Source organism: Mobula birostris, chromosome 5 (genome assembly GCF_030028105.1).
Source record: "Mobula birostris isolate sMobBir1 chromosome 5, sMobBir1.hap1, whole genome shotgun sequence".
NCBI classification, from domain to species: domain Eukaryota; kingdom Metazoa; phylum Chordata; class Chondrichthyes; order Myliobatiformes; family Myliobatidae; genus Mobula; species Mobula birostris.
The window spans coordinates 202,051,095-202,064,104 of NC_092374.1; the positions used below are offsets into that span (position 1 = coordinate 202,051,095).

The 13,010-nt window shown below is 46.3% G+C and overlaps 1 protein-coding gene across 1 annotated transcript in view; it reads left to right on the forward strand.

Moving 5' to 3' along the window:
* Positions 1 to 12,752, forward strand: part of neu1 (neuraminidase 1) — a 56,505-nt gene extending 43,753 nt beyond the window's left edge. The window contains exons 5-6 of the mRNA XM_072259337.1: positions 5,271 to 5,490; positions 12,314 to 12,752. Coding sequence (XP_072115438.1) covers positions 5,271 to 5,490; positions 12,314 to 12,516 — 423 coding nt within the window. The 3' untranslated portion in view covers positions 12,517 to 12,752. The remainder of the gene's footprint in view (positions 1 to 5,270; positions 5,491 to 12,313) is intronic.
* The last annotated feature ends 258 nt before the right edge of the window (positions 12,753 to 13,010 follow it).

Here is a 13,010-nt window from a genome sequence, read left to right on the forward strand (position 1 = left end):
ATGTACAGAGGCTATACAAAGTATTCACCGACCCCCTCCCCCCCCCCCCACCCTCGGAAGTTTTCATGTTTTATTGTTTTACAACATCGGATTTAATGTGGCTTTTTTTTTTGACACTGATCAACAGAAAATGACTCTTTTGTGTCAAAGTGAAATACAGATCTCTATAAAGTGATCTAAATTAATCATAAATATAAAACACAAAATGATTGATTGCATAAGTATTAACCCCCTTCAAGTCAGTATTTTGTAGCTGCACCTTTGGCAGCAATTACAGCCTTGAGTCTGTTTGGATAAGTGTCTTATCAGCTTTGCACATCTGGACACTGCAGTTTTTCTCTATTCCCAAGCTCTGTAAGATTGCATGGGGATTGTGAGTGAACAGCCCTTTTCAAGTCCAGCCACAAATTCTCAATTGTATTGAGGTCTGGACTCTGACTTGGCCACTCCAGGATATTAACTTTGTTGTTTTTAAGCCATTCCTGTGTAGCTTTGGGGTCATTGTCTTGCTGGTAAACAAATCTTCCCCTAAGCTGCAATTGTCTTCAGTCTGCATTAGGTTTTCCTCCAGGATTTCCCTGTATTTTGCTGCGTTCATTTTACCTTCTACCTTCACAAGCCTTCCAGGGCCTGCTGCAGTGAAGCACCCCACAGCAGGATGCAGTCACCACCATGCTTCATGGTAGGGACGGTGTGGTTTTGATTATGTGCGGTGTTTGGCTTACGCCAAACATAGCTTTTAGTTTGATGGCCAAAAGACTCAATTTTGGTTTCATCAGACCATAGAACCTTTTTTCAACTAGCTTCAGAGTATCCCACGTGCCTGTAGCAAACTTTAGATGAGATTTCATGTGAGTTTATTTCAACAGTGGCTTTCACTTTGCCACTCTCCCATAAAGCTGCGACAGGTGAAGCACCCAGGCAACAGTTGTTGTGTGCACAGTCTCTCCCATCTCAGCCACTGAAGCTTGCAACCCCTCCAGAGCTGTCATAGGTCTCTTTGTGGCCTCTCTCGCTAGTCCCCTTTTGGCGCACTCAATTTTGAGAATGGCCTCCTCTGGGCAGATTTACAGCTATACCACCTTTCCATTTCTTGATGATTGACTTAACTGTGCTCCAAGAGATAGTCAGTGACTTGGAAATTTACTTTTATTCATCTCCTGACTTCTGCTTTTCAATGACCTTTTCATGGAGTTGCTTAGAGTGTTCTTTTGCCTTCATGTTGTGGGTTAGTTAGCTTATATACTATACATCAATTGATTGTATGTCCATAGTGATGCTAGGCACGGGAGTGTCTGTACATAACGTGACTAACAGGAAATGATGAAGTACTGGTGTCTGGCGGGTTTGGGGTCGCAGAGGGTTGGGTTAGTGAGTGGAGGTATTCATCAGCATTATAGGCATCCGTTAGTCTCGTGAGACCATGGGTTTGCGCCTTGGATGGTTTCCAGGGCGCCGGCCTGGGCAAAGTTGTATGGAAGACCGGCAGTTTCCAGGGCACAGGCCTGGGCAAGATTGTATGGAAGACCAGCAGTTGCCCATGCTGCAAGTCTCCCCTCTCCATGCCACTGATGTTGTCCAAGGGAAGGGCATTAGGACCCATACAGCTTGGAACCGGTGTCGTCGCAGAGCGATGTGTGGTTAAGTGCCTTGCTCAAGGACACAACACGCTGCCTCAGCCGAGGCTTGAACTAGCGACCTTCAGATCACTAGACGAACGCCTTAACCACTGGGCCACGCGCCAACACTGATCAGCCTTACTGCTTGGGGAAAGTAACTCTTTTTGAGTCTGGTGGTCCTGGTCTGGATGCTACGCAGGTGCAGTGGGACAATCAGTCCATGAGCAGTTGCAGTAGGATGTTTGTCTGAGGACTTATATTTGTGCTTTTACATTAATTGTAGGAATTTAAAGCAGTTTAAATGATAAGTAGTGGTGGTCTCTGTGTTACAGCAGTTTTGGGTAACACACTCCCCCTTGACGTTGCGGTCTTCGCCGAGCTTGGCAATTAGCTTGCCGACACTCGTCACCAGTTGAGGTGACATCCTCAGTTGGTCTTTCTGGGAGTGCCCGCACCACCCCCCCCACCGATTTGCTTGCCTCTGCCCAGATTAACTACCCCCTTCAGCTGACCTATGAATTCTGTTAGCTCGCATTTGTGTGGCTCTTACGGGTTCGTAGATGACATCTATTTAGATGCGTTTGTTTACGGAGCTATCAGAAGAAAACAAACGCTCCTAAAGATTCTCGTAAATGAAGACCGAGTGGGACACCACTTTAATCTGGGACGCTGCTGAGGTTCTGGCACAGGCAAACACGAAGCAGGCATGAGAATCTTTAGCCGTCTGAAGAGGTAGCCAGCCAGGACTGAGGCAAGAGAACGGGGTGGGGGGAGGCTATTCCCAGCACTGAGGATGTGTCATGTCGACTGGTGATGAAACGTCTGCGAGAGATTTGCCAAGGTCGGCGAACACCGTAACTTCAAAAGCTCCAACCCAAGCTACCGACATCCACCACCATCTTGACACTCCCCCTTGCAAAATCACAACTCACTGCTTTTAAAAAAAAAAAACAACCTGGGGTAGAGAATAAAAAATTCATATACAATTTGTTAAACATAAGAAAATAAATAAGCATGTGTAACTGCAGATGATGAAAATGTTGAGGCACACAAAGTGCTGGAGGAACTCTCAGAATATATTCTGACTTGTGAACAACTCAGCATATGATCAGGTTTCACTACTGTGTCTGGCAGTTTCCGTACCTCTGGGGGTCATTTGTGTTGAGGATATAGGAAGCAACCTCGCTATCTCGTTGGTTTCGATGGTTTCACAAGGAGAAGTGTGACGTACGCATGTTCTGAGTGGTGTTAGTTGAAAAGGAACTATGGACAGAACGTGAGGGAGAACTTCCTTAGTTTCAGAATTGGATTCCAGTTAGTTGGTTCTCATATACACTAGGGTGCAATGAAATTCCTTTTGCTCGTGTGAAGCGTAGGGGGTTCTGTATCTAAGAAAGGATGCAGTGCCATTCGTAGATGACATCTATTTTGATCTGTTTGTTTATGGAGCTATCAGAAGAAAACAAACGCTCTTAAAAGTTCTCGTAAATGAGGAGGTTCATGAGAATGACCCTGGGAATGAACGGGTTAACAAATGAGTGTTTGATGGCTCTGAGCCTGTACTCACTGGAGGACAGAAGAATGGTGGGGGAGGGGGGGAGCAGTCTTATTGAAACCACTGAATATTGAAAGGCATAGATAGAGTGGATGTGGAGAGGATGTTTCCTATAGAGGAGGGGTGTCTAGGATCAGAGGGCACCGCCTCAGAATAGAAGGATGCCCCTTTACAACAGAGATGAAGGATTTTGTTAGCCACAAGGTGGTGAATCTGTGGAATTTGTTGCCACAGACGGCTGTGGAGGCCAAGTCAAACCCCCTCGCCCCGTACGCCCCTCCCCCTCGCCACATACAACCCTTCCCGCCCCCTGACGTAACTTCCCCACTGGTGCTGTAATAGTGTTAAACTATTTGCTACTCTGCCTTGTACCTCAGGCAGTGGATTCCATGTGCAAAGGGAAATAAGTACTTCTCTGACTCCGACCCACACAATTTGAAGTTGCCCAGTCCCTCAGAGGACTTAATTTGGTTTTGTTCTCTGTTCTTTGTGGTCTGAAATCCAGCTCCACGTTTGCTAGTGACGTCGCTGTGCTGATGAATCAGGATACAGGAAGGAGACTGAAAATTTGGGCGGCTGCTGTAGTAATAACGACCTCTTGCTCAATGTCAGTAAAACCAAGAAAATGGTTGTAGATCTCGGGAGAAGGAAACCAGAGATTCATGAGCCAGTAATCATTGGAGGGTCAGGGATGGAGAGGGTCAGTAACTTTAAATTCCTGGGTGTCTCGGAGGACCTGTCCTGGACCCATCATATAAATGTAATGGCAAAGAAACCATGACAGCACCTTTACTTCCTCAGGATTCTGCAGAGATTCAGCATGTCATCAAACATCTTAACAATCTTCTATAGATGTGGTGGAAAGTGTGCTGACTGGCTGCATTACGGCCTGGTGTAGGAACACCAACGCCTTTGAGTGGAAAATCCCTTCAAAAGGTAGTGGATTTGGCCAAGTGCATCACTTAAGGTGCAGATCGCGGACAACCTCACCTGGTCCAGGAACACCACTGGGATTGTGAAACGGGCCCAGCAGAGATTGCACTTTCTGAGGAAGCTTAAACAAGCATCACTCCCCACTAACATCTTAACTACATTCTACAGAGGCGTGGTAGAGAGTGTGATGACCTTTTGCATCACAACCTGGTACTCCAGCTGCAGTGCTGTCGACAAAAAAGCCTTGCAGAGGGTGGTTAGGGGAGCAGAGAAGGTTATTGGGGTCTCCCTGCCTTCTGTCCAAGACCTCTTTCAGAGTTGATGCCTCCAGAAGACATGGTACATCATTAAAGACGCCTCACACCCTCTCCATGAACTGTTTGTTCTTCTGCCATCAGGCAAACATTACAGGAGCATCAAAACTAAAACCACAAGGCTACTAAACAGCTTCCTCCCACAGGCAGTCAGACTGCTAAATAGCTGCTCCACCTGACTCTGCTTTGGACACTTTTAACTTGCACTGGACCCTTATAACTGATTTTAACTGACACGTGACTGTTGTGTTTTACTATTTATTGTTATATTTATTATTTAGTGTTGCGTTTGTTATGTTAGGATTGCACTGCCCCTGAGAAACGCATTCTGCCCTGCAGAGCTGAGGTATGGTTAGAATGACAATAAAGTTTTTTGAATCTTTGAACATATAAAGCCCTCCCAACCACTGAGCACATCGACATGAAACGTTGGTGTAGGAAAGCAGCATCCACCATCAAAGATCCTCTCCCCCCAGGCTATGCTCTTCTCGCTGCTGCCATCAAGTAGAAGGCACAGGGGGCCTCAGGACCTCTCACCATTGGGTTCTTGAACAGTTACTACCCTTTAACCATCTTTGAACAATGAGGACTGCTAACCTCATTCTGTTTCTAGTGTTGCCACAACTGACTATCTCACTTTAAGACCCTTCATCTTGTTATTTCATGCTCTCTTTATTTATATTTGCATTTGTACTGTTTGTTGTTCATTGATCCTGTTTACCGTTACTGTCCTCTAGATTTGCTAAGTACGCCTGCAGGAAAAAAAAAGAATCTCAGGGTTGTACTCTGGAAATAAATGTTACTTTGAAGTTTAGATATTACTGTCCAATGAATGTGTTTGTTCTTAAGCCCTATGAACTTCCAGATGGCTCCGTGGTGATCAACGCAAGGAACCAGAATTTCTACCACTGTCACTGTCGAATAATAGTGAAGAGCTATGATGGCTGCGAGACGCTTCCCGTGGAAAGCGTGTTCTTCGATGAGACCCTGATTGACCCGGCCGTAGCGGCAGGAGCCTTGATCAAAAACAACGTCGTTTTCTTCAGCAATCCCGCCAACCCTTCTGAACGTGAGTTTCATAGCTATGCTCCTGAACAGTGTTATCATGTACACAGTACCGTGGAATGGATTAAATCGTAACCAGCAGCGATAGAGTCCAAACTGCGGTAGACAGGATGGCCAAGACATTACGACAGACTCAGCTAATGCATGCGGAGTATTTGACGGTTCTGGCCCCCCTGTACATGCTGGAGTTCGAATAATGAAGGGAGGAATCTCACTGAAACCTGTTGAATATTGAAAGGCCTAGAAAGAGGGGATGTGAAGAGGATGTTTCCAGTAGTGGAGGAATCTAGGAGCAGGGAATCTAGAGGGATTCTGTGGGATTCATTGCCATAGATGGCTGTGGAGGCCAAGTCACTGGGTATATTTAAAACGGAGGTTGATAGGTTCTTTATTAGTCTAGATTACAAGGAGAAGGCAGGAAAATGGGGTCGAGAAGGATAATAAATCAGCCATGATGGAATGGTGGAGCAGGCTTGATGGGCCGAATGGCCTAATTTTGCTCCTTTGTCTTGTGATCTAAGATCGTAAGTGGCAAAGACAAGCTGAAAGCCCATGGTCTTTTTTTCTCCCCCAGGCAGGGACCTGGGGCGGCTTCTTCACACCCAGTGCATTTGGAATGAGCTGCCATTAACAGTGGTTGGGGTGGGCATAGCAGTGAACATTAAGAAGCCATGTCGATAAAGGCATGCATGGGAGAGGGTCAGAGGTGGGCAGATGCGACTGGCTTGCTGGGCAACACAGTCAGTAGCTGGACTTGCTCCAGCTGACATCAGATCCACATATTTACTGCCTCAAATTTTGTGTAAAGATCCAAAATGACAAACTCTGCTTCCTTGTGTCAATGCAAAAGACAGGTATATTTAGTGCCACGGTATCATCACGATTAGCACAACGCTATTACAAATCAAGGTGTCAGAGTTCAATCCCAGCATCCTCCGTATGAAAGTTTGTATGTTCTTTCCAAGATAGTGTGAGTTTCCCCCAGTAGTAGGTTAATTTCTAAGATCGGAAGTTGTTCTCTGGTTAGGCTAGGGTTAATGGGATGGTGTGGCTCGTTGGGCCAAGGAGGTCTGTTCTGCGCACTCTCCAAATCAAAATAAAGTAACAGAAATGTAGAATGTGCATGGTGATACAAAAATCTTAAGATATCCCAAAGCACCAAATCAATCAGGTATTTTTGAAGTGGAGTCTGTAATGTAAAGATTAACGATTAGCTTTATTTGTCACATATACATTGAAACATACAGTGAAATACGTCGTTTAAATCAACTGGGGCAGACCATAGATGTCACCATGCTTCCAGTGCCAAAATAGAAGGTCCTCAATTTACTATCCCTAACCTGTACATCTTTGGAATGTGGGAGGAAACCAGAGCACCTGGAGGAAATCCACGCGGTCACGGGGGAGAAAGTACAACTTCCTTACAGATAGTGTCACGAATTGAACCATGATTGCTAACGTAAAGTGTTATGTTCTAACTGCTACGTCCTAACTTCTGCAGCGAGGTCCCAGAAGCAATGATGTAATAGTCAAGCAACACACATCAAAGTTGCTGGTGAAAAAGTTGCTGGTGAACGCAGCAGGCCAGGCAGCATCTCTAGGAAGGGGTACAGTTGACGTTTCAGGCCGAGACCCTTTGTCAGGACTAACTGAAGGAAGAGCTAGTAAGACATTTGAAAGTGGGAGGGGGAGATCCAAAATGATAGGAGAAGACAGGAGGAGGAGGGATGGAGCCAAGAGCTGGACAGGTGATTGGCAAAAGGGGTATGTGAGGATCATGGGACAGGAGGCCCAGGGAGAAGGAAAAGGGGGAGGGTGGGGAACCCAGAGGATGGGCAAGGGGTATAGTGAGAGGGACAGAGGGAGAAAAAGGAGAGAGAGAAAAAGAATGTGTGGTGTGTATATAAATAACGGATGGGATACGAGGGGGAGGTGGGGCATTAGCAGAAGTTAGAGAAGTCAATTGTTCATGCCATCAGGTTGGTGGCTACCCAGACGGAATATAAGGTGTTGTTCCTCCAACCTGAGTGTGGCTTCTTACAGTGGAGGAGGCCATGGATAGACATATCAGAATGGGAATGGGACGTGGAACTAAAATGTGTGGCCACTGGGAGATCCTGCCTTCTCTGGCAGACAGAGCGTAGGTGTTCAGCAAAACTATCTCCCAGTCTGCGTCGGGTCTCGCCAATATATAAAAGGCCACATCGGGAGCACCGGACGCAGTATATCACCCCAGCCGACTCACAGATGAAGTGTTGCCTCACCTGGAAGGACTGTCTGGGGCCCTGAATGGTGGCGAGGGAGGAAGTGTAAGGGCATGTGTAGTATTTGTTCCACTTAAAAGGATAAGTGCCAGGAGGGAGATTGGTTGGGAGGGATGGAGGGACGAATGGACAAGGGAGTCGCGTAGGGAGCAATCCCTGTGGAAAGTGGGGGGAGGGAAAGATATGCTTAATGGTGGGATCCTGTTGGAGGTGGTGGAAGTTACGGAGAAATAGTCATACTTTATTAATCCCGGGGAAAATTGGTTTTCGTTACAGTTGCTCCATAAATAATAAATAGTAATAGAACCATAAATAGTTAAATAGTAATATGTAAATTATGCCAGTAAATTATGAAATAAGTCCAGGACCAGCCTATTGGCTCAGGGTGTCTGACCCTCCAAGTGGGGAGTTGTAAAGTTTGATGGCCACAGGCAGGAATGACTTCCTATGATACTCAGTACTGCATCTCGGTGGAATGAGTCTCTGGCTGAATGTACTCCTGTGCCCACCCAGTACATTATGTAGTGGATGGGAGACATTGACCAAGATGGCATGCAACTTGGACAGCATCCTCTTTTCAGACACCACCATGAGAGAGTCGAGTTCCATCCCCACAACATCACTGGCCTTACGAATGAGTTTGTTGATTCTGTTGGTGTCTGCCACCCTCAGCCTGCTGCCCCAGCACACAACAGCAAACATGATAGCACTGGCCACCACAGACTCGTAGAACATCCTCAGCATCCTCCGGCAGATGTTAAAGGACCTCAGTCTCCTCGGGAAATAGAGACGGCTCTGGCCCTTCTTGTAGACAGCCTCAGTGTTCTTTGACCAGTCCAGTTTATTGTCAGTTCGTATCCCCAGGTATTTGTAATCCTCCACAATGTCCACACTGACACCCTGGATGGAAACAGGGGTCACCGGTACCTTAGCTCTCCTCAGGTCTACCACCAGCTCCTTAGTCTTTTTCAGATTAAGCTGCAGATAATTCTGCTCACACCATGTGACAGAGTTTCCTACCGTAGCCCTGTACTCAGCCTCATCTCCCTTACTGATACATCCAACTATGGCAGAGTCATCCGAAAACTTCTGAAGATGACAAGACTCTGTGCAGTAGTTGAAGTCCAAGGTGTAAATGGTGAAGAGAAAGGGAGACAAGACAGTCCCCTGTGGAGACAAGCCAATTATATGTTGGACCTGGAGGCTGGTGGGGTGGTGGGTGAGGACAAGGGGAACCCTATTGCTAGTGGGGTGACGGGAGGATGGAGTGAGAGCAGATGTGCGTGAAATGGGGGAGATGTGTTTGAGAGCAGAGTTGATGGTGGAGGACTGGAAGCCCCTTTCTTTAAAAAAGGAGGACATCTCCCTCATCCTGGAATGAAAAGCCTCATCCTGAGAACAGATGCGGCAGAGACGGAGGAATTGCGAGAAGGGGATGGCATTTTTGCAAGAGACAGGGTGAGAAGAGGAATAGTCCGGATAGCTGCGAGAGTCTTCTCAAACTTCCGCTAATGCCCCACCTCCCCCTTGTACCCCATCTGTTATTTATTTATATACACACATTCTTTTTCTCTCTTTCCTTTTTCTCCCTCTGTCCCTCTCACTATATCCCTTGCCCATCCTCTGCCCCCCCCCGTTATCTTTCTCCATAGGCCTCCTGTCCCATGATCCTCTCATATCCCTTTTGCCAATCACCTGTCCAGCTCTTGGCTCCATCCCTCCCCCTCCTGTCTTCTATCATTTTGGATCTCCGCCTCCCCCTCCCACTTTCAAATTTCTTACTAGCTCTTCTTTCACTTAGTCCTGACGAAGGGTCTCGGCCCGAAACGTCGACTGTACCTCTTCCTAGAGATGCTGCCTGGCCTGCTGCGTTCACCAGCAACTTTTATGTGTGTTGCTTGAAATTCCAGCATCTGCAGATTTCCTCATGTTTGCGATGTAATAGTTGATACGCATTTAGTTCGGTGGGGGCAATTTAAACAAAGGAGGCCTATACCTGCAAGTAGTGAGATTAACTTTATTGTTTTATCGTGTCCTCGTCTATTTCTTCCTCCTCTTTTTCTTTCCCCCGTACCCAAATTCTCATTGAGCTGATTTCCTTCTCTGTTTGTTGTCACTCTTTCACGATTTCAACATTAAGTTATTAAAGAGGTGCAAAGTTGGTGCCACACAGATCTCAAGTCTTTCATTTTCCCGCTACCCTCTTTCCTGCAATCCTTCGGGGAAAGCATCGCTTTTATCCCACTTCTATAAGCACTGTCCCCTCCACCCCTATGAAAAGCTCCCACGCACATAGCCTTTGTTGCCGCACAGCTTCAACTGGATGCAGCCAGCAAAAGTTTACGAAACGTGAAAGATTTCCTTTGTTCTGTCTTTCATTATACTTTCGATTTTATTTATTAATTGAACGGGATCTCTTTAAAAGGCATTGGTCAGACTGCAGTTGTTTTGGGCCCCTTATCAAAGAAAAGATGTGCTGGATTTGGAGAGGGCCCACAGGAGGTTCATGAGATTGATCCCAAGAATGAAAGAGCTCATAAGGGGTGTTTGATGGCGCTAGGGCTGTATTCGCTAGAGGTTAGAAGAATTTGGGGGGGGGGGGGAGATCTCATTGAAACCTATCGAATCTTAAAAGCTCTTGATAGAGTGGATGTGCAGAGGATGTTTCCTATCATGGGGGAGACCAGGACCAGAGGGCACATATTGAGGGGCATCCATTTAGAACAGAAATGAGGAATTTCTTTAGCCAGGAGGTGGTGAATCTGTGGAATTCATTACCACAGATGGCTGTGCAGGCCAAGTCATTGAGTATATATTCTTGATTAGGAAGGCGTCAGAGATTATGGGGAAAAGGCAGAAGAATGGGGTTGAGCGGGATAATATATCAGCTATGATCGAATGACAGAGCAGACTCGATGGGCCGAATGGCTTACTGCTGCTCCTGTGCCTCATGGTCTTCTGGAAATGAATCTCAAGTTGGTATATGGTGACATGTATGTATGTACTTTGATAATGCATTACTTTGACTTTGATATTCTGCGAGTTTCTTTTCTCCATTTGAACTACCTCGATGTACTTGTGTATAGAATGCTCTGTCGAGATGTCATGCAGCGAAAAGGTAGGTTTGGTTGTCAATAAGTTTCAAAGCAAATTTATTATCAAATTAGATATGTGTCACCAAATAGCACCCTAAGATTCATTTTTTTATGGGCATTGCAGTTTAAAGTGGCGCTGGTGAAGCACAGGGGCGACTTGCTGGCAGCAAACAAAACAAAATAAAATTACTGTATTAATCACACTTTTCTTGGATAGGAACACTGCAATCAATAGCTTGTAACTTCCCTTTTGGAGCTGAGCTGTTGAATGACCTGGCATTTTAGTGGTGTGAACTGCAGTCTTGAAAGTGTAGGACAGTCGCTGTGTAGCATGAGTAGGCCGAATCGAGGCAGTGGGGTCCAGGGCCTAGGAACGGGAATTGAGCCAATGTTTGGCCCTTGCTGGAGTGGACATGAGTAGGCCGAATCAAGGTAGTGGGGCCTGGGGCCTAGGAACGGGAATTGAAGCAATATTCGGCCCTTGCTGGAGTGGACATGAGTAGGCCGAATCAAGGTAGTGGGGCCTGGGGCCTAGGAACGGGAATTGAACCAATGTTCGGCCCTTGCTGGAGCGGACATGAGTAGGCCGAATCGAGGCAGTGGGGTCTGGGCCTAGGAACAGGATATTGAACCAATGTACGGCCCTTGCTGGAGCAGACATGGATATGTGGCGCCTTGGTTCTGATGTATCGAATCAAATTCGAGATGGTGGGGCCTGAGAGAGTGGAAAGACCCGTGGTTTGATCAATTTAAGCTCCGGGCCAAATTGGAAAGGTTGGTACGGGCCAAATCAAGGCAGTATATTGAAGTGGTGGGGTCCAGCCCTGAGTGCGAGGAATGACCCAAGATTTGGACGGTTGAAATACCTGGCCAGATTAAAAAGATCAGGATGTCAGGGACAGGCCAGTGTTCAGCTTGCTGCTCTGCAAGTTTTACTGGCTTTGTGAACTAGGGCTCAAAGAGTGGGGTGCTTGATGGTTGCCGCTCGCCTGCGACAGTGGTCAATAGTGGGGTGCCAATTACCAGTTGACATTGCCAAAAGTGAAGGCCGTCCGACTCGCATCATAACCCCTCCTCTGCTGTGCTGCGGGCTTGAGAGGTGCCACAGTAGCCTGGCAGCATGACGCTGTTACAGTCTGCGGTGTCAGAGCTCAGAGTTCCATAAGGAGTTTGTACATTCTCCCTGTGCAATGCGTGGGCTTTCTTCCAGGTCCTCTGGTTTCTTCCCACAGTCCAAAGGTGAACCGAGTAGCCTAACTTGTCAGTGTAAATAGTCCTGTGATTAGTTTAGGGTTAAATCGAGGTTGCTGGGCAGTGTGGCTCTTCGGCAGGAAGGGCCAACTCTGCGTTGTATGTCTAAATAAATAAATTATAAAATAAAAATGGATGTCTCACACTCCTTTCCAACACACATGACGAAATATGTACTAATTGTGTACCTAACCTTTCAATTAATTTTTCCTCTCAGGTGTAAATCTGACCCTCAGATGGAGTTATGATCACGGGAAGACGTGGGAAGATAAGATGTTGATCTGGAGTGGTGCGAGTGGTTATTCCTGCATGACGACCTTCAGCAATTCGAGCAATGATAAGTACATCTTCCTGGTGTTCGAGAAGGGGAAGGTGGACACCAGGGAATCCATTTCATTCATGAAGATTGGACTCGTTTGACAGAGAGTCCCCATGTCGCTTCTTGTCACCTTGTGGGGAAAGAGTTTGCAATCTCAATGAGTCTTAATCAATGCTCGTTACCAGAAAGAAATTTTCTTTCAACTTTGCCCAAGTTGATTGATTTTCATTGCCTGATAGCAAAATGGGTTTTCCCTCTTTGAAGATGAAATCAATGTGGTAAAACTTTAAATTTCCTTTTACTAATCTCTGTAACCAATCAGATCCATTCCTCTCAAGGCTGTGCTGCATTTTGTCCTCTGATGAGAGCTTGGTCCTTTTGACAGCATCTTCGGGTCTACAAGGAGATAGTTAACGAATCTGTTGCTTTCGATGTTTTACTTGGGTCAAGAGCTTGATGGGAAGGCTATTGATGTGAATACCCATCAGTATGTCTTCAATGCAGTGGTTCCTAATCCTTTTTTTTTAATGCCATGGACCAATACCGTTAAGCAAAGGGTTGGGATCCCCTGCGTCAACGTGTGCATAGAGAGAGA